The sequence below is a fragment of the Procambarus clarkii genome, chromosome 1 (genome assembly GCF_040958095.1).
Source record: "Procambarus clarkii isolate CNS0578487 chromosome 1, FALCON_Pclarkii_2.0, whole genome shotgun sequence".
Taxonomy (NCBI): Eukaryota; Metazoa; Arthropoda; class Malacostraca; order Decapoda; family Cambaridae; genus Procambarus; species Procambarus clarkii.
In genome coordinates this window covers 44,919,234-44,942,412 of record NC_091150.1, presented here as the reverse complement: position 1 = coordinate 44,942,412, position 23,179 = coordinate 44,919,234, and the positions used below count along the sequence as shown (strand labels likewise).

At 42.4% G+C, this 23,179-nt stretch overlaps 1 protein-coding gene across 3 annotated transcripts in view; it reads left to right on the top strand.

Moving 5' to 3' along the window:
- The window catches only part of LOC123754447 (heavyweight), a 78,622-nt gene that overhangs the window by 15,375 nt on the left and 40,068 nt on the right, over positions 1–23,179 (top strand). For 2 of the 3 annotated variants that reach the window (XM_069303296.1, XM_069303179.1), the window contains exons 3-4: positions 8,881–8,991; positions 22,277–22,489. In XM_069303296.1, the coding sequence (XP_069159397.1) occupies positions 8,881–8,991; positions 22,277–22,489 (324 nt within the window). The remainder of the gene's footprint in view (positions 1–8,880; positions 8,992–22,276; positions 22,490–23,179) is intronic. The other variant, XM_069303238.1, reaches the window with a different exon arrangement.

Genomic DNA, 23,179 nt, shown 5'->3' with positions numbered 1-23,179 from the left:
TTGATGTTACATTATAATACAACTTGCATCCATTCAATATACACCTGTACATTAGTGTCACAATTATGTGCACACTAATGTTTTATATTACACCATATATAATATGTATTCAGATTTTTCATTAATACACACACACACACACACACACACACTGAAGAAAATGGGGACATTGAAACAGTTGATAAACTCGATTTAAAGAGAGGCAACTATGGGGAACTTCGAAATTTTTTTAATGAGTGTAATTGGACAGAATTGTTGCTAGGCAGGGAAGTAAATGAAATGTATGCCAAATTTTTAAAACTATACGAGGAAGGCACACAAACATTCATACCAAAACAGAGATGCAGGATCAGAAAACAGGATTGGTTCGACAGAAATTGTGAGAGGGCAAGAGACCAAAAGACACAAAAATGGAATCAGTATAGGAAGAGGCCAAACCCCCAAACATACCAGCGATACAAAGATGTGAGAAACAATTATACAGCAGTAAGGAGAGAGGCAGAAAGAAATTTTGAAAAAGGGATAGCAGATAAATGTAAAACAGAACCGGGCCTATTCTACAAATTCATAAACAACAAATTGCAGGTAAAGGATAATATCCAGAGGTTGAAAATGGGAAACAGATTCACGGAAAATGAAAAGGAAATGTGTGAAACATTAAATGAAAAGTTCCAAAGTGTGTTTGTACAAAATGAAATCTACAGAGAACCAGACACAATAAGAATTCCAGAGAACAACATAGAGCGGATAGAGGTGTCTAGAGATGAAGTGGAAAATATGCTAAAGGAGCTCGGGAGGAACAAAGCAGCTGGCCCAGATGGCGTTTCACCATGGGTTCTGAGAGAATGTGCATCTGAGCTCAGCATTCCACTTCACCTGATCTTTCAGGCATCACTGTGTACAGGAATCGTAGCAGACATGTGGAAACAGGCTAACATAGTTCCAATCTACAAAAGTGGCAGCAGGGAAGACCCCCTCAATTATAGACCTGTATCATTGACAAGTGTAATAGTGAAAGTATTGGAAAAGCTAATAAAAACTAAATGGGTAGAACACCTGGAGAGAAATGATATAATATCAGACAGACAGTATGGTTTTCGATCTGGAAGATCTTGTGTATCGAATTTACTCAGTTTGTATGATCGGGCCACAGAGATATTACAGGAAAGAGATGGTTGGGTTGACTGCATCTATCTGGACCTAAAAAAGGCTTTCGACAGAGTTCCACATAAGAGGTTGTTCTGGAAACTGGAAAATATTGGAGGGGTGACAGGTAAGCTTCTATCATGGATGAAAAATTTTCTGACTGATAGAAAAATGAGGGCAGTAATCAGAGGCAATGTATCGGAATGGAGAAATGTCACAAGTGGAGTACCACAGGGTTCAGTTCTTGCACCAGTGATGTTTATTGTGTACATAAATGATCTACCAGTTGGTATACAGAATTATATGAACATGTTTGCTGATGATGCTAAGATAATAGGAAGGATAAGAAATTTAGATGACTGTCATGCCCTTCAAGAAGACCTGGACAAAATAAGTATATGGAGCACCACTTGGCAAATGGAATTTAATGTTAATAAATGTCATGTTATGGAATGTGGAATAGGAGAACATAGACCCCACACAACCTATATATTATGTGAGAAATCTTTAAAGAATTCTGATAAAGAAAGAGATCTAGGAGTGGTTCTAGATAGAAAACTATCACCTGAGGACCACATAAAGAATATTGTGCAAGGAGCCTATGCTATGCTTTCTAACTTCAGAATTGCATTTAAATACATGGATGGCGATATACTAAAGAAATTGTTCATGACTTTTGTTAGGCCAAAGCTAGAATATACAGCTGTTGTGTGGTGCCCATATCTTAAGAAGCACATCAACAAACTGGAAAAGGTGCAAAGACATGCTACTAAGTGGCTCCCAGAACTGAAGGGCAAGAGCTACGAGGAGAGGTTAGAAGCATTAAATATGCCAAAACTAGAAGACAGAAGAAAAAGAGGTGATATGATCACTACGTACAAAATAGTAACAGGAATTGATAAAATCGACAGGGAAGACTTCCTGAGACCTGGAATTTCAAGAACAAGAGGTCATAGATTTAAACTAGCTAAACACAGATGCCGAAGAAATATAAGAAAATTCACCTTCGCAAATAGAGTGGTAGACGGTTGGAACAAGTTAAGTGAGAAGGTGGTGGAGGCCAAGACCGTCAGTAGTTTCAAAGCGTTATATGACAAAGAGTGCTGGGAAGACGGGACACCACGAGCTTAGCTCTCATCCTGTAACTACACTTAGGTAATTACACTTAGGTAATTACACACTTGTGTTGTGTGTACACAAGTGTTGTGTACACTTTTTTGTACACTTTTACATTGGGGGGTTGTGGACACACTCTGGAGTCAGGAGGCACACTGCAGCAAGCTCCTGGAAATATTGTATTACCTAAGTATTGAGAGCAGGTTGAGGGCTACAGTGGTGTCTCAGGTTACATAAAGGTTCAGGGAAGTGTGAAAGCAAATAAAATACAGTAAACAAGTAAAGGTGAGGGAAAATAGCTGAGTTGGAAAAGTTTGTTTTGGTTCTGGAACAAAAACAAAGATGGCCGCTGCCGCTGCGACCACGTACCTCATTGAAAGGTTCTGAAAATGAACCTCATTGAAGCGAAACGTCTAAATGGGGACAGAAATGAAGGAGAGGAATTCTTTTTTCTACAAAGTGTCAGGGACTGGAAAGCTTGTGAAATGGTACATAAAGACAAAGCAACAAAATCATTAAAAGAAGGGGATGTAAAGAACAAAGGTAAGGGGAACATATTCTTGAAAATAGTATATACCAATATAGATGGAATGAGATCGAAAATATCGGAGTTGAAGGATATAATTCAGCTCAGTCTCAGATATTGTCCCATTAACAGAGACTAAACTTGAAGAAAATATTTTAAATGAGGTCGTGTTCCCAAGGGTATACTCAGTTTGGAGACGTGACAGGAAAACTAGGAAGGGGGGGAGGAGTGGCTGTGTTAGTGAAAGAACACCTGAAGGTAAGATAATTAATGTTTGAAAACCCTCGAGATATTGACATAATGGCATTGCAGCTCTGTAATCAAGATAATAAGCTGATAATTTTAAATGCCTACAGCCCGCCAGCAAGCAACACATAGACAAATGAAGAACTGGATGACAAACGAGAAGGTCTCATAATGGTCATGAGAGAGATTATGGTAAGAGCTGACAAAGATAAATCCCGATTGTTGGTACTGGGGGACTTTAACTTTAAGGCAATAGACTGGGAGGCCTACGAGGCAAGAACAGAGGACATTTGGACAGGCAGATTTGTAAACCTCATCTTGGAGACATTCATGTATCAACACGTCAAGCAGGCCACAAGAATGAAGGAAGGGGATGTTCCGTCAGTACTGGATCTAGTATTCACCAGGAAAGAAGAGGAGGTATTTGACATCCAGTATCTTCCTCCCTTGGGAAAGAGTGATCTCGTCCTCTTGGACATTAATTAAATACGCTATGCGATATAATCTAGCAGAGAATGGGGACAGTGAAACAGTTGTTAAACTCGATTTCAAGAGAAGACACTATGGGGAACTTAGAAAGTTTTTCTTGGGAATAATTGGACAGACTTGTTGCTAGGCAAGGAAGTAAATGAGGTAGTAAAGTAAACTAAGTAACAAGAAGTAAAGAAGGCAAGAAGTTAATAGGCAATTTTATAGCTGCTGCTGCTAATATCAACTGGGAGTCCGAATTAGGTAACACAGGGAACATCAACCTAGCAGTGCAATCTTTTCTTCAAAAAACTCTCAGCCCTTATAACACTCACTGTCCTATGCTAATGAAACAAGTCACAACTAAAAGGCTCAACAATCCTTGGCTTACAAAGGGGATACTTAAATCCATTAATAAAAAACATGACCTTGAGAAGAAGTATAGGTTAGGAATCGTCTCCAAAGAATTTTCAAAGAATTACTCATCATTACTATCTAAAATAATTAGGAGAGCCAAAATTAAATACTACGAAGATAAATTTACCCACACAAAGGGCAACATTAAGAAAACATGGTGCACAATTTCACAAATATTGGGATCAAAGAAGATTTTAAATAACACACCAATACTCCTGTCAAATAATGATGGTCTGCTTTCAGCCTCTGACACTACTTTTGAGTTCAATAGGTTCTCCTCTTCCATTGGGTCATCCCTTGCAAATGATATTTCATCTTCCAGTACTAATATTCAGGACTATCTTACAGGTAACTATCCACAGTCTCTGTACCTAATGCCTACTAATGCCACTGATGTTACTGACATAATCCTTTCCCTTAAAACCAAGTCTAGTGCCCTTGAGGAGATACCAACTTATTTACAAAAAAGCCTCCAGATTATTAGCTCCTGCCATTGCATTGCTCTTCAACAAGTCACTTGAACTCCAAATCTTTCCAGATATTCTAAAAAAAAGCGAGAGTAACCCCTGTCCACAAATGTGGTGATCCCACTGATGTTAAGAACTTCAGACCTATATCAATTCTGCCAAACTTGTCTAAAATATTTGAAAAACTTATCTACAAGCAGCTTTACTCTTATCTAGCCAAACACAATATACTTAGCTCTTGTCAATATGGCTTCAGACCCCAAAAAAGCACTAACGATGCACTTATTTGTATGATTAACTTGCTACATGCAGCTCTTGATAAAAATGAGTTCCCTATTGGGTTATTTGTGGACCTGCGTAAAGCTTTTGACACTGTCAACCACCAAAACCTTCTTCTTAAATTACAACATTATGGAGTCAGAGGTCACTCCCTGTAGTACCTTAAGTCTTACCTTACTGACAGGCTCCAATATGTTTGTGAATAATTCAATTTCTCACACCCTACCCATCAACATTGGTGTTCCCCAGGGCAGCATACTTGGCCCTCTCCTCTTTCTCATCTACATTAATGACCTCCCAAATGCCTCTGAACATCTCAAACCAATTCTATTTGCTGACGACGGGACCTTCATTTACTCCAGTCCTGACCCCCTTGCTCTAAATGTCACAGTGAATACTGAGCTAAATAAAGTCCATCACAGGCTCTCTGCCAACAAACTCGCCCTCAATATTGACAACTTTCTATATTTTGTTTGGCAGTAAATCCTCAAATCAAATAAATCTCAGGATTAACAATACCCAAATTTGTAACAAAGTAGATGGCAAATGCCTTGGTTCTCATTGACCCAAAGCTGAATTTCCAGGGACACATTCTAAATATATATAAAAAAAGTTTCAAAAACTATTGGCATTCTTTCTAAGATCAGATATTATGTACCTTGCCCTGCCCTGGTGACACACTATTACTCCCTCATCTATCCATATCTCAATTATGGTATTTGTGCTTGGGGTTCTACTACCCAAAATCATTTATGTCCTCTAATTACCCAACACAAAGCTGCTATTAGGACAATCTCTAACTCTGGCCCCAGACATCACTTGGTACTCCTTACTCAAATCACTGAATATGTTAGATATTAAGTCACTGCACATCCTCTCATGTGTATTCTATATATATAAAATGCTGAACTGTAATGTAAATCCTGACCTTAAAAGCTTCCTAGAAGGTTGTAACAGATCCCATGAGCACCACACCAGAAACAAATACCTATTTGATATTCCAAGAGTATGACTTAGTCAAACTAGAAGTGCTTTACAAATCAAGGGACCTCGAATGTGGAATGACCTTCCCAATTATGTTAAAGACTGTACTTCTCCCAACCAGTTTAAGATAAAAACTAAGTACCACCTAATTAACTCAATGTAACCTACCTCACCCCTAAATGTCAACCCATGTCTACGATTTTTAACAATACTGTTTGTTGACCAAATTGTATTTTTGTTTTTTTCTGCCATGTTTCCCCCCCCCTTTTTTTCATTTTTTCTGATTTTTTCACAACACAATTTATACTTTAATCTAAGTTTGTACAGTGGCACCTCGACTTACGATTGCCCCTACTTACGATAATTTCGAGTTACGATGTAAATTTCATCGAAAAATGCGACTCGACGTCCGATGGTGTCGTCGACTTCCGATATTTGTTGGTACACATTCGGGTCGATCGAGCGCGTGGTTCCCGGTCACGCGGCCTACCTGCCTCAGTTTACTACAGCTGCCCGCTTAGTGACGATCGCGCCTATAAGAAATTCCGCTTTTGTGGTGGTTTTTTGCATTTTGAACATTAAAGTAATTATTATATATCATGCCATGAGTCCCAGAAAAGTCAGTGGTAAGGCTCAACATATGAAAACCCATGTAAGGATGACCATAGAGCAGAAACAAGAGTACAGAATGTCTCTTCCTCAATTAAGAAAATGTTTGCAGCATGGGAAGAATTGCAAACCTTTGCTGAAACGACTCACCCAAATCAAGCTGCAGTAGGTCGTTGCCTTAACCTATTCAATGACACTGATGCATCATTACAGACAAATGTTAAAACGAAGGGAAAAACAAATGTCTCTTGACAAATTTGTAGTGAGACAAACAAGCACTGAACCACAACCAGGTCCTAGTGGTATTCGGGCAAAACGTTGGTGAGAAAGTACCCCAGAGAAAACATCACTGCCTGATGTTATAATGGAAGGGGACTCCCCTTCCAAACAGTAACACCTCCTCCTCCTCACCATCTTCCATATGCATCATGGGTCCTTCATAAAGGTAAGATAAGCATATGTACTGTATTGTAATTAGAAAAAAGCATTGTATTCAGTATAAAATGTATTTGTATGTTAATATTTTGGAGGGTGGGGAACGGATTAATTCAATTCCCTATATTTCTTATGGGAAAAATCGCTTCGACTTACGATCCGTCTGGGAACGGATTAGCATCGTAAGTTGAGGCCCCATTTTATTAAATTTTAGTCTTAGTGTTTTTCCTGCCTGAAATGCTTTGCGTAATAGTGACTTTAGGCATTGTATGTACTAGCTCTATCTATGAATCCATCAACTTTTGTATTTCACCTTGTATGTATGTACTTTATCTGAATAAATATTTGTATTTGTATTTTTGTATTTGTAGATGTATGCCAAATTTTGCACAATATATGATGAAGGCACACAAACATTCATACCAAAACAGACATGCAGACCTAGGAAACTGGGTTGGTTCAACAGAAATTGCGAGAGGGCCAGAGATCAAAAGACACAAGCATGGAATCATTATAGAAAGAGGCCAAACCCCCAAACATACCAGCGATACAAAGATGCAAGAAACAACTACATGTCAGTAAGAAAAGAGGCAGAGAGGAACTTTGAGAACGATATAGCAGACAAATGTAAATCGGATCCAGGCCTTTTCTATAAATTCATTAAAAGTAAGCTGCAGGTAAAGGATAATATTCAGAGGTTAAAAATGGGGGACAGATACACGGAAAATGAAAAGGAAATGTGTGAAACATTAAACGAAAAGTTTCAAAGTGTGTTTGTACAAAATGAGATCTACAGAGAACCTGACACAATAAGAATTCCACAGAACAACATAAAACGTATAGAGGTGTCTAGAGATGAAGTGGAAAATATGCTAAAGGAGCTAAGTAAGAATAAAGCATTTGGCCCAGATGGAGTTTCACCATGGGTTCTGAGAGAATGTGCATCTGAGCTCAGCATTCCACTTCAGCTGATCCTTTAGGTATCCCTGTGTACAGGAGTCGTAGCAGACGTGTGGAAACAGGCTAACATAGTTCCAATCTACAAAAGTGGCAGCAGGGAAGACCCCCCCTCAATTATAGACCTGTATCATTGACTAGTGTAATAGTGAAAGTATTGGAAAAACTAATCAAAACTAAATGGGTAGAACACCTGGAGAGAAATTATATAATATCAGACAGACAGTATGGTTTTCGATCTGGAAGATCCTGTGTATCGAATCTACTCAGTTTCTATGATCGAGCCACAGAGATTTTACAGGAAAGAGATGGTTGGGTTGACTGCATCTATCTGGACCTAAAAAAGGCTTTCGACAGAGTTCCACACAAGAGGTTGTTCTGGAAACTGGAACATATTGGAGGGGTGACAGGTACGCTTCTAATATGGATGAAAAATTTTCTGACAGATAGAAAAATGAGGGCAGTAATCAGAGGCAATGTATCAGATTGGAGGAATGTCACAAGTGGAGTACCACAGGGTTCAGTTCTTGCACCAGTGATGTTTATTGTCTACATAAATGATCTACCAGTTGGTATACAGAATTATATGAACATGTTTGCTGATGATGCTAAGATAATAGGAGGGATAAGAAACTTAGATGATTGTCATGCCCTTCAACAAGACTTGGACAAAATAAGCATATGGAGCACCACTTGGCAAATGGAATTTAATGTTAATAAATGCCATGTTATGGAGTGTGGAATAGGAGAACATAGACCCCACACAACCTATAAATTATGTGAGAAATCTTTAAAGAATTCTGATAAAGAAAGAGATCTAAGTGTGGTTCTAGATAGAAAATTATCACCTGAGGACCACATAAAGAATGTTGTGCGAGGAGCCTATGCCATGCTTTCTAACTTCAGAATTGCTTTTAAATACATGGATGGCGAAATACTAAAGAAATTGTTCACGACCTTCGTTAGGCCAAAGCTAGAATATGCAGCGGTTGTGTGGTGCCCATATCTTAAAAAGCACAGTTTTTGAATGGAACCTGAAAAATACAAATACCCGGAGGTACGTTGCGCAAACCAAACGAGGGCCTGCAGGTGCGTTGCGCAGTTTATGGGTTAACTTTGAATGACTTTATCATAAATGTGTTGGGAAATATTCATGGCCATGTATTTCTTGTAAACTTCTTATATTTGTACTTGGAACTCTATAGTGCAATAAACATTGAACGTTTCCAGGTTTTTGCTGTGTTGCCATACCGTCCAGTTCCCAGCCTTAGTCTTGGAGCCCAGTATGCCATGGCGCAGAGGAGTCGTCGCCAGATATATGAAACTGCCTTTGACAGCAAGGTAAGTTGTAGTTAGTACTGTTTGTTGAGTACAGATGTTGTGTTTTGAACTGTACAAATGTCATTGCTGATGATGCAAAGAATTTTGTTCTAATATAGCTTTCATATTTGGATACAATACCTTATTGGTATTACAAAGTATTAACTTTGTAAAGCTAACAAAGTCACAGCTCAATAGGTTGCGGGGCTCTCTTTCCGCTGGACACTGGGCAGAGGCAAGGCTTCTTTTAATGATGTCATTGACTTCGTCGTGTCTAGTGTGCCAACTACCAGATTTTCCACAGTGCAGACCATGCAATCCATATTCGTCGGCATCTGCCTCGCCTCAAATACACCTATGAACAGTGTGGATAGGGGCAGCAAGGCGGAGAGCGACTGCAATACGGAGCTCCTGCAGATCAAGACGTGTGCCTGTCGCAGACATAGGGACTGCCAAAAGAAAGTCTCCTGCATGGGGAGCCTGCACAGCTGTGAGGCGTGCACAATCACTGGGGGTTGTTGCTGTCTCCAGCAAAGCTGTGGCTTCTTTGTCTACAATGGGGCTGTCCCAGCTGGATTGTTTCTTGGCTTTCGGTATGGTTGGTCTGAATGCTGGGTCTGTCATGGCACCCCATTTTATGTCACATTCCTTGTAGTGAGGGTCCTGTATCCCCGCTACATCACTCAGCGTGTCAGGTAGAATTTCCTTAACCAGGTCATCTGATGTTGAGGAGGATGACAGGAAGGCTGGGACAGCAATTTGGGTGGCGGTGCGGACACCCAAGCCACCGAGCCTGACAGGAAGAGTGGCTTGTTTCCACTGGCATTCGTTGAGGGAGAGGTTAACAACTTTTTCTAGCATGGTGTGACAGGTTGTGATATCACAGCTATACTGAACCAAGATGGTATGGCTTTCCTGCACATAATGAAAAAAAAAATGCTGCTATTGGCCCTGCAGTGTGTAAGTCACAGGTGGAAACAAATAAAAATCATCAAATAAATAATTTAAAAATTTACTGAAATATTAATGAACATAAATACCCCTGAAAATACTTGGCTATCATGTATTGCAAAACTGAACAAGTTAGTATGATCTTAAATGTAAAAATAAGCTACAGTATAAGCAATGAAGAAAAGCATAAAAATATACTGGTGTACTGAAGACAGCTACCATACCACCATGGCATCAATCACATGACGTTGGCTGAAGGCGGACGACGGGTGAGACACGAAGGTGATCCTAGGGAGAGACTGGCTCTCCAGGGAGGCAGCGCCCTTTATATAGTCTTGCAGTGATTACTCGTCCAGTGTCAACGCGAGGTGGACATCTGGTCAACTAGCAAACTGCTCGTTGTGGCTGGCGGTGCCTTTGTGTTGAGCTGCACCACTGTCAGTTGAAGGTGGCTAACTGCTTGTTTGTGGGGGCAAACTACTGGTTAGCAGAGGCACCCAGCTTGCCTCTGAGTCGTACCAGGCCGTGCCAGGCCCTAAGGGGTATGGAGAGGTGGCAGGACTGATGACTTATCTGGGCTGGTGTAGATGTATACTTCCAGTGCAGAGGCATTGAAGGTGAAGGGAAAAGGCAGTTCCACTGCTATGCAGGGGATTCACGTGACAATGGTCTTCAGTAAGAGGTCATACTCTTCAAGCATTCGGCTGTCGTAAGATGGGGGTGCACCTCGGAAAGTAGGTTAGCCTCGGAAGGGATAGGCATTTAGTGAGGAGATATAAAGCAGTGTGGGCATCGATGTCACCTATTCTGTCTTCCATCCTCCTGAGGTCTGTGATTTTCTTATCAAGGATCTCCTCACTGGCGTTAGATCCAAGGGGGGGGGGGGGCTCCAAGAAGGGTGCTGTGCTCGGCCCTAATGACATGGGCTCAAGGCAAGGCAGACCTAATTCTAGCTACAATGTCTGGGATGGAGGAGACTACTTCACACTTGGAAGGGTTCAGGAAGAGACCCAGGCTTACTTCTTGCTCCCTTATTTTCCAGATATCTTCCAAGAGGTGGTCTATGATGCCAGCTATTGTGCCATCATCCAAAAACCAGATGTTGAACTCGCTGGACAAGCTTTCAGTGATTTCCTCTAAGACTAAGCAGAAAAGAAGGGGAGCAAGAGGATCACCTTGCTGAACACCTTCACGTGATTTGATTTTGTGTTCACTAAAGAGCAGTTTTGACTCACCACTGTAGCAGACAGTATTTTTATGTATTTTGTCAGCAGAATGTCAACAAACATGGCCGCCATCACTGGAGAGGACAGTACCCCCATCAAAGGAATATTTTGCAGGTTTCTCTCAACAAGATGCAATGAAAGGTGGTTTTCTTGGCAGGTTAATGATTATTGAATACATGCTAAAGAATTATGAAAAAAAAGGTAATTAAATTGGAACAAGAAAATGAAGGTCTCAAGATTGAGTTTTGTAATTTAAAAGGAAGTATTTTCCAGCAAGGTAAGAAAATTAACAGCTTGACTGATAAGGTAAGGATGCAGGAGACACACATCAAGGAACTGGTAAAGGATAATGAGGCATGGAAAGTGAAGAGTAGGGAATTTGAAGAAATAAACAAGAAAATAGACTCGTATGGTGAACAACTCGAAGGGAGCCTGAGGGCTAACATGGAGTTAGGCAAGGAGATGCAACGAGAAACATCATTGGCAACTCAAATAGAGGAGGCTAATAAAGAACTAGAAAAGTATAAAGAAGAAATAAAAGATATATGTGCAAGTTTGTTACACACCCACAAGAAGCAGTCCATAGCAGCTGTCTAACTCCCAGGTACCTATTTATTGCTAGGTGAATTGGGACTGGTCATCATCAGGGTGAAAGAAACTTTTCCCATTTGTTTCCGCCTCCATCGGGGATCGAACCCGGAACCCCAGGACTATGAATGCGAAGCGCTGTCCTCTTGGCTGTCAGGCTCCTTTGTATACCATTGTTGTATACATAATTTTTTTTCCAGTAATGCCATATATTTGTAGTTTCTAGGCAAGTCTTTTATGATCTGTATAAGAAAACTTAGAGAAGTCCATGTACACCACATTGACTGGAAATCCTTGATCTTTGCAATTAATGTAAGCAGATTTGCTAGGCAGGATTTGTTTTTAACAATACCATGTCGTGATATTTTACAAGATGGTCCAATTTGAGACTGCAGACGATTTCATACTTCATGAAAGTCTCGAAGCTTTCAATAGTGCAAAGTTTGGCAGATTGGTTTGTAGTTTTCTGCTACACTTCTGCTTTTTTTTTTTTTTTTTAAGAGGAGTAATGTTTGCACATTGACAGTTTGATGCACTTTTTGTAATTTCTTATAACAGGAATGCTGTCAAACGCTGCAGTAGTAATGTTCACTGTACATAGTTGCTTAACACTGAAGATTGTTATAAAATGCACTACCGTACTGTATTGTGCTAAAAATTATGGAAAGTTATTTATATTAAATTACAATACAACCTGGATTCTGCATACCCCCGATTCGGCAAATCTCTGGCTGGGTTGCACATTTTTCAGGCTGGATTTACTCACCCGTTTCGACGAACTCTGATTTGCCGAAGCTGGGGATGTGCAGATTTGCACATCCCCAGAATTTTCTTAAAGAGGGCTGCCTCTCACTGGAGGTCCCAAGAGTCCATATTGTATCCAACGTATCATATCGTACCCAACATATCGGCGAATGGCATTTGTCATTTGGCGCAGTGTATTGGTTAAGCAGCTGAAACCAACACAAAAGCTGGTGCCAACATCAAGAACTTTGTGTGTGGAGTATACAGTTAGAACAAGCGTTAAATTTAAGTACACAGTGTTAGTGTTAAAATTATAGTTGCAGTAATATTAGTGTACAATAGTTTTCATAAACTGTTGTAATACTCAACTTACAGCAGAACCACATAATCAGTATAGTGTTAACTGCATAATACAGTACTGTATGTATTTACTGTACTGTATTCATAACTCCATGAAAATTCAAGATGGACATACTCTAACAATTAGGTAAATAAAACAATAACACGATATTTTCTGGGGGGGGGGGGGAACTCTTACGGCTCCTTGGAATTATCCAGGCTATTATTGCTATATTAGACTTTGGCATGTCATGTGAATGGAGTTCTTAGGCCTACCAGGGACCATGAGCCAAAACCTGGGCCCCCCTCAGAGAAGCATGAGGAGCAATGGCTTATAGAAACGTAATAGAAGTAATTATAGAAGTAATTACCTAAGTGTAGTTACAGGATGAGAGCTACACTCGTGGTGTCCCGTCTTCCCAGCATTCTTTGTCATATAACGCTTTGAAACTACTGATGGATTTGGCCTCCACCACCTTCTCACCTAACTTATTCTAACCGTCTAGCACTCTGTTTACAAAAGTGAATTTTCTTATATTTCTCTGGCAGCTATGTTTCGTTAGTTTAAATCTATGACCTCTTGTACTTGAAGTTCCAGGATCTCAGGAATTCTTCCCAATCAATTTTATCGATTCCTGTTACTATTTTGTACGTAATGATCATATCACCTCTTTTTCTTCTATCTTCTAGTTTTTGCATATTTAATGCCTCTAACCTCTCCTCGTAGCTCTAGTCCTTCAGTTCTGGGAGCCACTTGGTAGCATGTTTTTGCACCTTTTCCAGTTTGTTGATGTGCTTTTTAAGGTATGGGCACCACACAACCACTGCATATTCCAGCTTGGGTATAACAAAAGTTGTGAACAATTTCTTTAGTACTTCTCCATCCATGTATTTAAAAGCAATTCTGAAGTTAGAAAGTGTAGCTTAGGTTCCCCGCACAATAGTTCTTAACCCTTAAACTGCGCAACGCGCCTGCAGGCTCGCGTCTGGTTTGTGCAACGCGCCTCCAGGTACAGGTATTTTGATTTTTCACGTTTCATTCAAAACTGGCGCGCGGTGACGCGGGTATGGTATGGGTGGGTGGGGGCCCCAGTGATCGTCCGTCCATCTTAAAAAAAAATCCCAGCATGCCCTGCGGCCGTGGGGAGCCTCAGTTTCACGGCAGCAACCATGTCTGACGCATCCTCTACGAGCTCCCGCTCCACGGTGACCCGCGGTCATGGAAAACGACTCTCTGAGGAGGAAATACGCGATATTTTGTATGATGACGGTGCTCTGGATGATGACCTGGACTATGATCCAGATAAAGACCTAACTCAGAGATCTGATACGAGTGAGGAAGAGACAGAATTGGAAGATGTGGCGAGTGTGTGGGGTACTCGTGCCTCGCCCGGCCTGCCTCGCCGCCCTGGGTCAACACCGTTATCATCACCACCATCATGTATGTCCCCAGACGCTAGTAGTTTATTCAGTGATAGTACATGTGACGAATCTTTCTCGGGCTTCAGTGACATTGGCTCCGATACGAGTAGTGTGGACGACCCGAGTACGAGCAGTGGTGGTGTTACCAGGCGGGGATTTGCTACCTCAGCAACACGCCGCGGCAGGCGGCAGCGTGCCTCACAGCATGTGGACAACGACAGTGGCCCCTCAACATCATTTATTCGTGGTAGGTCTACAGTACGTAAATCTGCCTCAGCGCCTAGCATACCCTCACGCAGCTCCAGCAGAAGCAGCGGACGACGTAGCCGTAGTTTTGGTGCTCGTGGTGGTGTTGGCCGTGGTGTTGGCGCCAACACCAAACCCCCTGGTGTACTTGTGTGGGAGGATTGCACCACATATGTCCCTCAAATACCAACATTTGATGATAGCGATTTTGGTGTTACACCATTATTCCCATATACTGGTGATGATATGGCAGACATGGAATATTTTCAGGCATATTTTGACAATGTATTCATGAAGCATCTTGTGACTGAGACAAACAGGTTCGCTCACAGCCTCATAGACGAAGGCATTTTACCTGCCTCACGGCTCACAAAAGGAAGGACACGACAATCGACGAAATGTACGTGTTTCTGGCACTCTGTATGATGATGAAGCACTCTGAGAAAGCTGTCATCCAGGATTATTGGAGCAAAGACAGCCTTGTTCCATCGCCTGTGTTCAACCGGTACATGTCGCGTGATAGGTATCTCTTGATTCTCAGGTGCCTGCATTTCGAGAATAATGCAAATGAGGACAGACACGACAGACTGTGGAAAGTACGGAAGATGTTCAGTGACATGAGGGAAGTTCAGGGATTATTTTGTACCTGGACAGAATGTGGATATTGACGAGTCGCTTGTACTGTTCAAGGGGCGACTGGCATTCAAGCAGTACATTCCATCAAAGCGGCACCGATTTGGACTGAAGTTTTTTGTGCTATGCGACTGTGAGACTGGTATTGCCTTGGACATGATATTATATTCTGGTACAGACGTCGACATACCGGCTCAAGATGAGCACGGGTTCTTTGGCAGTGTTGTAAAAACCCTGATGGAACCGTTGCTGAACAAGGGGCATGTACTGTACACCGACAACTATTACACCAGCCCCTTATTGACCAGATACCTCCTTGCCCACAACACCGGCGTATGTGGCACTGTGAAGAGCCACAGGAAGGAAATGCCAGTGTTCGGTATAGCTATAGCCGTGGGTGAGTGCCAGCTGCGCAAGTGTGACAATACGCTGTCAATGCGGTGGAAGGACAGACGCGAGGTGAATATGCTGACTACGATTCACACCGGTGCCATGTTGGACAGTGGGAAAGTCCACTTTCAGACACGCAACACCGTGTATAAGCCAGACTGTGTCATAGACTATAACGTGAACATGCGCCTCGTCGATAAGTGTGACATGATGCCTGGTGGAGTGGAGTGCGTGTGCAAATCTGTGAAGTGGACTAAAAAGTTCTTCTTCCACCTCATGGATGTTGCAGTGCTCAACTGCTTCAATATGTACTTAGTAAAATCTGGCAGGAGACCGTCTATATGTACATTCAGTGCTGGTGTTGTGTCACAGCTGCTAGTAAAAAGGAGGGTTCTGTTGTACCGCGTGGAGTGCAAGCAACAATGCCACATGCAGCTCCAGACAGATTGAGGGGTAATGAGAACTTCGGAGTACATATGCTCGAGTATATGCCAGGCACAGCAACACGGGAGAAGGGTAAACGTGCGTGTATAGTATGCAGGAACACTACCCGCAGAGAACAGAAACGAAGATGTATCAGCACCTGGTGCGTGGAGTGCAAGGTGCCACTCTGCCCCGTTGGCTGTTTCGCAGCATATCACACACTCGCGGAGTACTGAGTGTGTTTATGGTGTGTGTATATAGTGTGTGATACTGTACAGTGTGTATATAAAGTGTAAATATAAATTTATTTGGCATGATACATTGGAAATTGTGCAGGATAAGTGAACTTGTTTGCGATGCACGTAACACAGTGTCTACGGACAGTACGGATGTTGTACTGCGATATTATAGTGTACGTGTTCATTATACATTGGATTGGCACATAAAAACAATGAAAATCTATTTGGAAATGTGCGCAATAAATGAACGAAAATATATTCGCGGCAACTCGCGCGCCCCGCCCCGAGCGCCCCACCGCCTCCGAGAGCTTACGCCACGGGCGCACGGGGAATGATGATGTCACGCCCCAACTTCCGGACCCCATAGCAGCCAAAGTAAGTACAATTTCGAATTTTTTTTACATACCCATACTCAGGGAAGGGTTTTTGACACTTTAAAAAGAAAAAAGAATTTTTTCCAGAGAATTTATTTCCTGCGCACTGCGGGGGTGTCACATTTGGAGGCAACACAGTTAGGGGGTTAATGTGGTCCTCATGTGACAGTTCTCTATCTAGAACCACCCCTAGATCCCTTTCTTTGTCAGAATTCTTTAAAGATTTCTCACATAATTTATAGGTCGTGTGGGGTATATGTTCTCCAATTCCACATTCCATAACATGGCATTTATTCACATTAAATTCCATTTGCCAAGTGTTGCTCCATATACTTATTTTGTCCAGGTCCTCTTGAAGGGCATGACAATCATCTAGGTTTCTTATCTTCCCTATTATCTTAGCATCATCAACAAACATGTCCATATAATTCTGTATTTCAACTGGTAGATCATTTATGTAGACAATAAACATCACTGGTGTAAGAACTGAACCCTGTGGTACTCCACTCATGACATTCCTCCAATCCGATGCATTGCCTCTGATTACGGCCCTCATTTTTCCATCAGTCAGAAAATTTTTAATCCATGTTAGAAGCTTACCTGTCACCCCTCCAATATTTTCAAGTTTCCAGAACAACCTCTTATGTGGAACTCTGTCGAAAGCCTTTTTTTAGGTCCAGATAGATGCAGTCAACCCAACCATCTCTTTCCTGTAAAATCTCTATGGCTCGATCATAGAAACTGAGTAAATTCGATACACAGGATCTTCCAGATCGAAAACCATACTGTCTGTGTGATATTATGTCGTTTTTCTCCATGTGTTCTACCCATTTAGTTTTAATTATTTTTTCCAATATTTTGACTATTACACTTGTCAGTGATACAGGTCTATAATTAAGGGGGTCTTCCCTGCTGCCACTTTTGTAGATCGGAACTATGTTAGCCTTTTTCCACACATCAGCTACAACTTCTATAAACAGGGATGCCTGAAAAATCAGTTGAAGTGGAATGCTGAGCTCAGGTGCACTTTCTCTCAGAACCCATAATGAAACTCCATTTGGACCAACTGCTTTGTTCTTACTTAGCTCCTTGAGCATTTTTTCCACTTGGTGGAAAGTGGAAAGGAGTGGGTGCACTTGGGCGTGGTTGAAACGATGATGTGCTCATCGTTTCGTCTCTCAGACGGATTTCCCGTCTGTCCCCAGTCACGAAACGGAACTGTGCGGACCTGAGATTCATTCTGGTCTTGTCCCGTCTGAACCCCTGGGTTCTTTGCTCCTCCTTTTGGATGCCTACTCTGTCCCAGGTCCAGCTTCTGTTAGCACTGGGCTGGGATGGTGCCCCTGGACCTCCAGGACGCGTATTGGCATGTCCTGATTCATCTGGTGTTCAGGGATTGGCTTGCTTTTTGTTGTGGGGTGTATTGGTTACCGCTTTCGTTGTCTCCCGTTTGGGTTGAATCTGGCACTTCGCATTTTCACACGCCTTACCCGGGTCTTGGTGGCCTGTCTGCATCTCTTAGGTGTTCGGGTGCTGGCCTACCTTGACGACTGGCTGGTATGGGCTCCCAATCAGTCTGTGTCTGCTTGCCAGGGATTTGGTTCTTTCCCAGCTCGCCATGTTTGGGTTCTTCGTGAACTGGAGGAAGTCCCATCTGGTCTCCCTCCCAGGTTTGGACTTGGCTGGGTCTTGTGTGGGACTCTCGGACCGCTTCCTTGTCTCTCTCTCCAGAGTCTCCGTGTGGTCCCGCCCTTGCCTGTTTCTGGGGGGGCTCCCGGGTCACCCGGCGGTTGCTTGAGGGTTTGTGCCGGAGCCTGAACTTTGCCATGACGTTCTATCCGCCGGGTCGGGTTTGGCTTCGTCGGCTGTTCTGGTTCCTTCAAGGACATCCCTTCTGCCTCTCTCGCGATCGCCGGGTTTGGCCTCGGGGGACCTGGCATTGGTTGCTGCGTCGCTGACTTCCTCTTCGGGTTTTTCGAGGTTCATTGCCTTGGCGCCTTCCCAAGCCCTCGCTTGATGCGTTTACAGACGTGTCATCTCTTGGCTGGGGCTTTGTGACCAGTGCTCAGCAAGCCAGCCAGGGGAGATGGGGTCTGTCCTTCTGTCGGGTTCACAGCATGGTGTGGGAGTTCGCGGAGGTGTGGTATTCGCTTAGTATGGTTCAGGTCACCCGCAGATCGATGATCCGGCTCCATTCGAACTGCTCCCCAGTGGTTCATTGCCTGAACCGAGGGGGCTTTAATGCGGTCCTTGGCTGTTTGGGGCTGGTCGAGGTGTCCAGCATCCTGGCGGACAGTCTGTCTCGGTTCACTCCCCTGTCCACAAAATGGACAGTCGACGTCGACTCGTTCAGTTGTCTCTGCCAGACGTATGGGCTCCTGGAGGTGGCCCTCTTTCATCTTAGCATGGTTGAGGCATCTCCCGTTAAACGTGGCGCCCTTCCACGATTGCGAGGCCATCGGGATCGACGCTTTCAGGCAGGACTGGTCGAGGTGGGGGTTCATGTATCTCTTCCCCCGGTTCAGATGTTGCTCCAGGTCCTAGCTCGCTTGCAGATGTTCCAGGGAAGACTTGTCCTTTTGGCTCCTTGGTGGCCGGCCTAGCCTTGGTTCAGGCGCTGCTTGCTCAGTGTCCGAACCTGGGAGTTTTCCCGCGACTCTGCCTCATTCAGCATATCAGTCCGGTGTGGTACGTGGCTGGTTCGATCTTCTTGAGTCTTTGCATCTGGTTTTTCTGACTTGAGCCCAACATCACTTGTATGGTGACCAGGTGGCTTCATTGATGGTGTCCCACCTGCGTGCTTCGTCTCAGCGGCAGTATGAAGTTTCCTGGTGGTCCTTCCATTTCTTTTGTCCCTTCGAAGGTGCACTTTGGTTTCTGATAGGGTTATCTTGTCTTTCTTTCGTGGTTGTTTCAGGACCGTCATCATATGTTGAATACTGTCGCCTCATATCGTGCTGCGCTGGCAGAGCCGCTGCAGCTTGCTTTCAGTATTGATGTTATTTCTCTGCCATTTCGCAAGCTGTCTCGTGCATTGTTTCACCTGTGAGCCGTCCTGATCATTGGATCGGGTGCTCTCTTATCCTCTCTTTGTTGTGGCCCCTTCGGTTCAGGATTGTTTCTCCAAGGCTATTTTCTTGTTGGCCTTAGCGTCTTGGAGGTAGGTCAGGGAACTTCGTGCTCTCCTCCGGCGCAGGGGTTTCTGCTCTTTTGGTCCTGGTGATAGGTTTGTTCAGTTGCAGCAATCTCCTCCTTTTCTGGCGAAGAATGAGATGGCTGCTTTCTGGAGGGGTCTTTGGGTTGTTGGTTAAGCGGGGGATGCATCATGTGTTGTGTCCGGTTGCGGCTCTCCGCCGTTATTTGCGCGCAACGACCTCTGTGATCGGGGACTCGCTTTGGGTTGATCCGGCTTCCGTTCTTCCCTGTTCCAGGGTTCAGGTCTCCCTGGTTGTCCACAGGGTTATTCGGTCCAGCCAGCCTGCAGTGTATCCGCATGCCCACTATGTTCGTAAGTTTGTTGCGCTTGCTGCCGTTTTCGGTAGCATGGTGTCAGTGTTGGGCTGACATTTGGGAGCAGGGTTTATGGTGGTTGAACAGGGTCCTAGCTGCGTGTTACCTGGTTGATGTTCCTGGGCCTTGTCGGGCCTGTGTGGCCTTGGATTGGCAGATGCAGTCTTTTGTCTCCGCTTCGCATTGGGGAGTGAGCTACTTCCGCTTCCCGGGTTAGGTCCCTTGTTTTCGTCTTTGGGTGGGTAGCTCCGGGAAGCCGATGGGGCTCCCCCCACAAAACCACCGTTGAATGTAATGAAACGCCATTTTCTGGGTTAGAACCAGAGGCTCCCTGGCAACCCTCCCTCCCTCCGATTGTCAGTTTTTTTTGCGTGTTTTTGACATCCAGCCTCAAAACTGGGGTTTGGGTAGCCGGTACGAGGGGTCTGGGGCTCCCCCTTACCCCTCCCGGGGACAGGGTAGCTGCGCAGACGGCGGCGCGGCGACGTGGTGACGTCATGCTCGTTTGCTCGTTTTTGTTTGGGGAGTTCTGTCCACTAGTTCGGCTTTCAGTAGCAATTTCTTAACCAGAATAGGGGTTTGTTTTGGGGTGCTTACCTTTCTGGGTGCCTGACCCGGTCAATTGCAGACATAGAACGCTTCCAATCACATGGGGGTTTCCATGGGCCATTGCTCCTCGTGCCTCTCTGAGGGGGCCAGGTTCTGGCTCGTGGTCCATGGTAGGCCTAAGAACTCATTTCACATGACTGATGCCAAAGTCTAATATAACAATATCAGCCTGGATAGCTCCAGGGAACCTTTGGGTCTCACCCAGAAAATGGCGTTTCATAACATTCAACGCTGGTTTTTTAGTAGTAATAATATAGGTGCAGTATATAATATGATAATACAGTTTTATTGTATTTAAGAAAAAAGGACACTGACGCAAAGGCCTCCTGAAGGTCATCTGTTGCAACGAATCCACCCCCACAACGAACTGGGGTTGGTCCCATATAATGTGCCGAATCGAGGTTGTACTGTATTGTGGTACAGTATCACACTGATGTGTTCTAAATACAGTACTGTAGTTTAATGTATAATATTCCTTAATATTTGTATGCACCTTGCATTCATTAAGAGGCATTGCAATACAGTTGATAGAGAATAGTTCAAGGGTGTTAGTTGCTTTGGCATGCCATGAAATGCTGTATATAATCAGAGCTTCACAGGTGATCATTTAAAATATTGGCTTTAAGGGGCTAGGTGGGAGTTTAATACAATAAATGAAAACTCGTTTGATTTCAATCAAACTTTTTTGACGAGTTGTATATGAAAAGAGTTTCTTTTAGGTCCAAGTCTCAGCATTGTAGCATAAATTGGAAGGGAGAAAAAAATATTGAATTATGTGTCAAAAATTTTCCAAAATGGTCAAAAACGATTATCAAACACAAGTGTCAACTGAAATCATGTTTATGACTCTCGGCTATCACAATAGCATATATTAAAATCAAATTATAATTAGTGTTATTAAAAAAATTTGTTAAAAATCCTTATTTGTTTATCAAACGATTTGCATGAAACTTATAGACCTGACTGCATGTAAGCCTATCTGTAAGAGTGCCAATTTTGGAGGAAATTGGTTGATGTCAACCTCAACCACAGATGGCAGCACCTTAGACTTAATATTTTAATTATTTATTTTTCAAGTAACATAAATGATTTGGAACTCATTTTTATTCAATTTACATGAAACTTACACCTTATATGTAAAGTTTGTCTTTAAAATCTGGAGCCGTTTTGTTTCCATAAGTTCATTTATTGATTTTATAATAGCAAATAAACACGATATATTTGCATAATTTTGGGGGGAACTTTGACTATTGTTATTAGGAAAACTAAAGATGTTTTAGAAAATCCCTGGCTACAGATCCTTTATTATATGCTAATGTGTCAGAAAAGTGTTATAGAATGATTATATCTGAAAGGTGTGGTTGTTTCAAGTTGTGTTGAAATGTGTAATATTCGTTGAAGAAAAAAATTATATCTCTCTCTATTTAGGTTGCAGTACTGAAACTTGAACAATTGCAGGCCTTTTCATATACAACTAGTCAAAAAATATTGGTTGACATGAACAACTTTTCATTTTCCAAACTAACATGGCCCCTTAAGTAATGTATGTTTTCTAAGGTTCTAACCAGCTGAAAATCCAGATACAGTACGAACATAACTAACGCTGCTTCAGCCTTCGCCGTGCTTCCGGCAGGTGGAGAAGAAAAGCGAGGATGGAGGGGACCTGATAGATCGCATCGCCAACCACCCTATCCTTCAGCTCTTAAATCTACGTCGACGTTCTCGACAAGGTGGACAAAGCAATGGTGGGCATGGCTGTCACAGGACCAGAACTTTTCCAGGCAATACTGTTGTTGCTTCTACCTCTTCTGATCCTAAGTTTCAGGTAAAAGTCTTGTTGTCTTTTGATTTAGCAATAGAAAACTGAATAGTTTATGGATGAACAACAGTAGAATTTACTAATGATTTGATTTAGTTATTCAGTAATGATGATATCAAATCAGCTGCCTAATTGTATTAGCAACTGCCTAAGGTGAGATTAAATTACCTTAGGCAGTTGCTAATACAATTTTGTTAAATACATTTAGAAATTGTATATTGGTTGGATTTAAGAAAAAGTGTTAAAAATTTAATCATTATAGTAGACAGTATGGCATTTAAATTTGTTAGGTTATGCTGTTACAGTATTTTGATTATAACTTTGCTCAATTCTTTTTATGGGTGATTACACATTCCCAAGTTCTTCATAATGTTAGTTATTGTTAGTTTTTCTCTTAGTGATCTGTTAGGTGTTACTGAAACTTTCCACAGCAGAAAGATATAACTTTTTTTGTTCTGTATACTTTTCTTAATCAGACTTTTTCTTTTTACAAACTTAATAGCTTATATCTACTGAGGCAGTCACTCATTTTAAAATTTATGCTTAACAATTAACCAGTTATGACTGCTTAACTTTACATTTATAATAGAATAGTAAATTATACATGCAGTATAACATTACAGTATGTTTTTTAGTCTTTTATTTGAATAAACTAGCTAAAATATAGTATTCATATTTTTTAACCATGGTCTACAA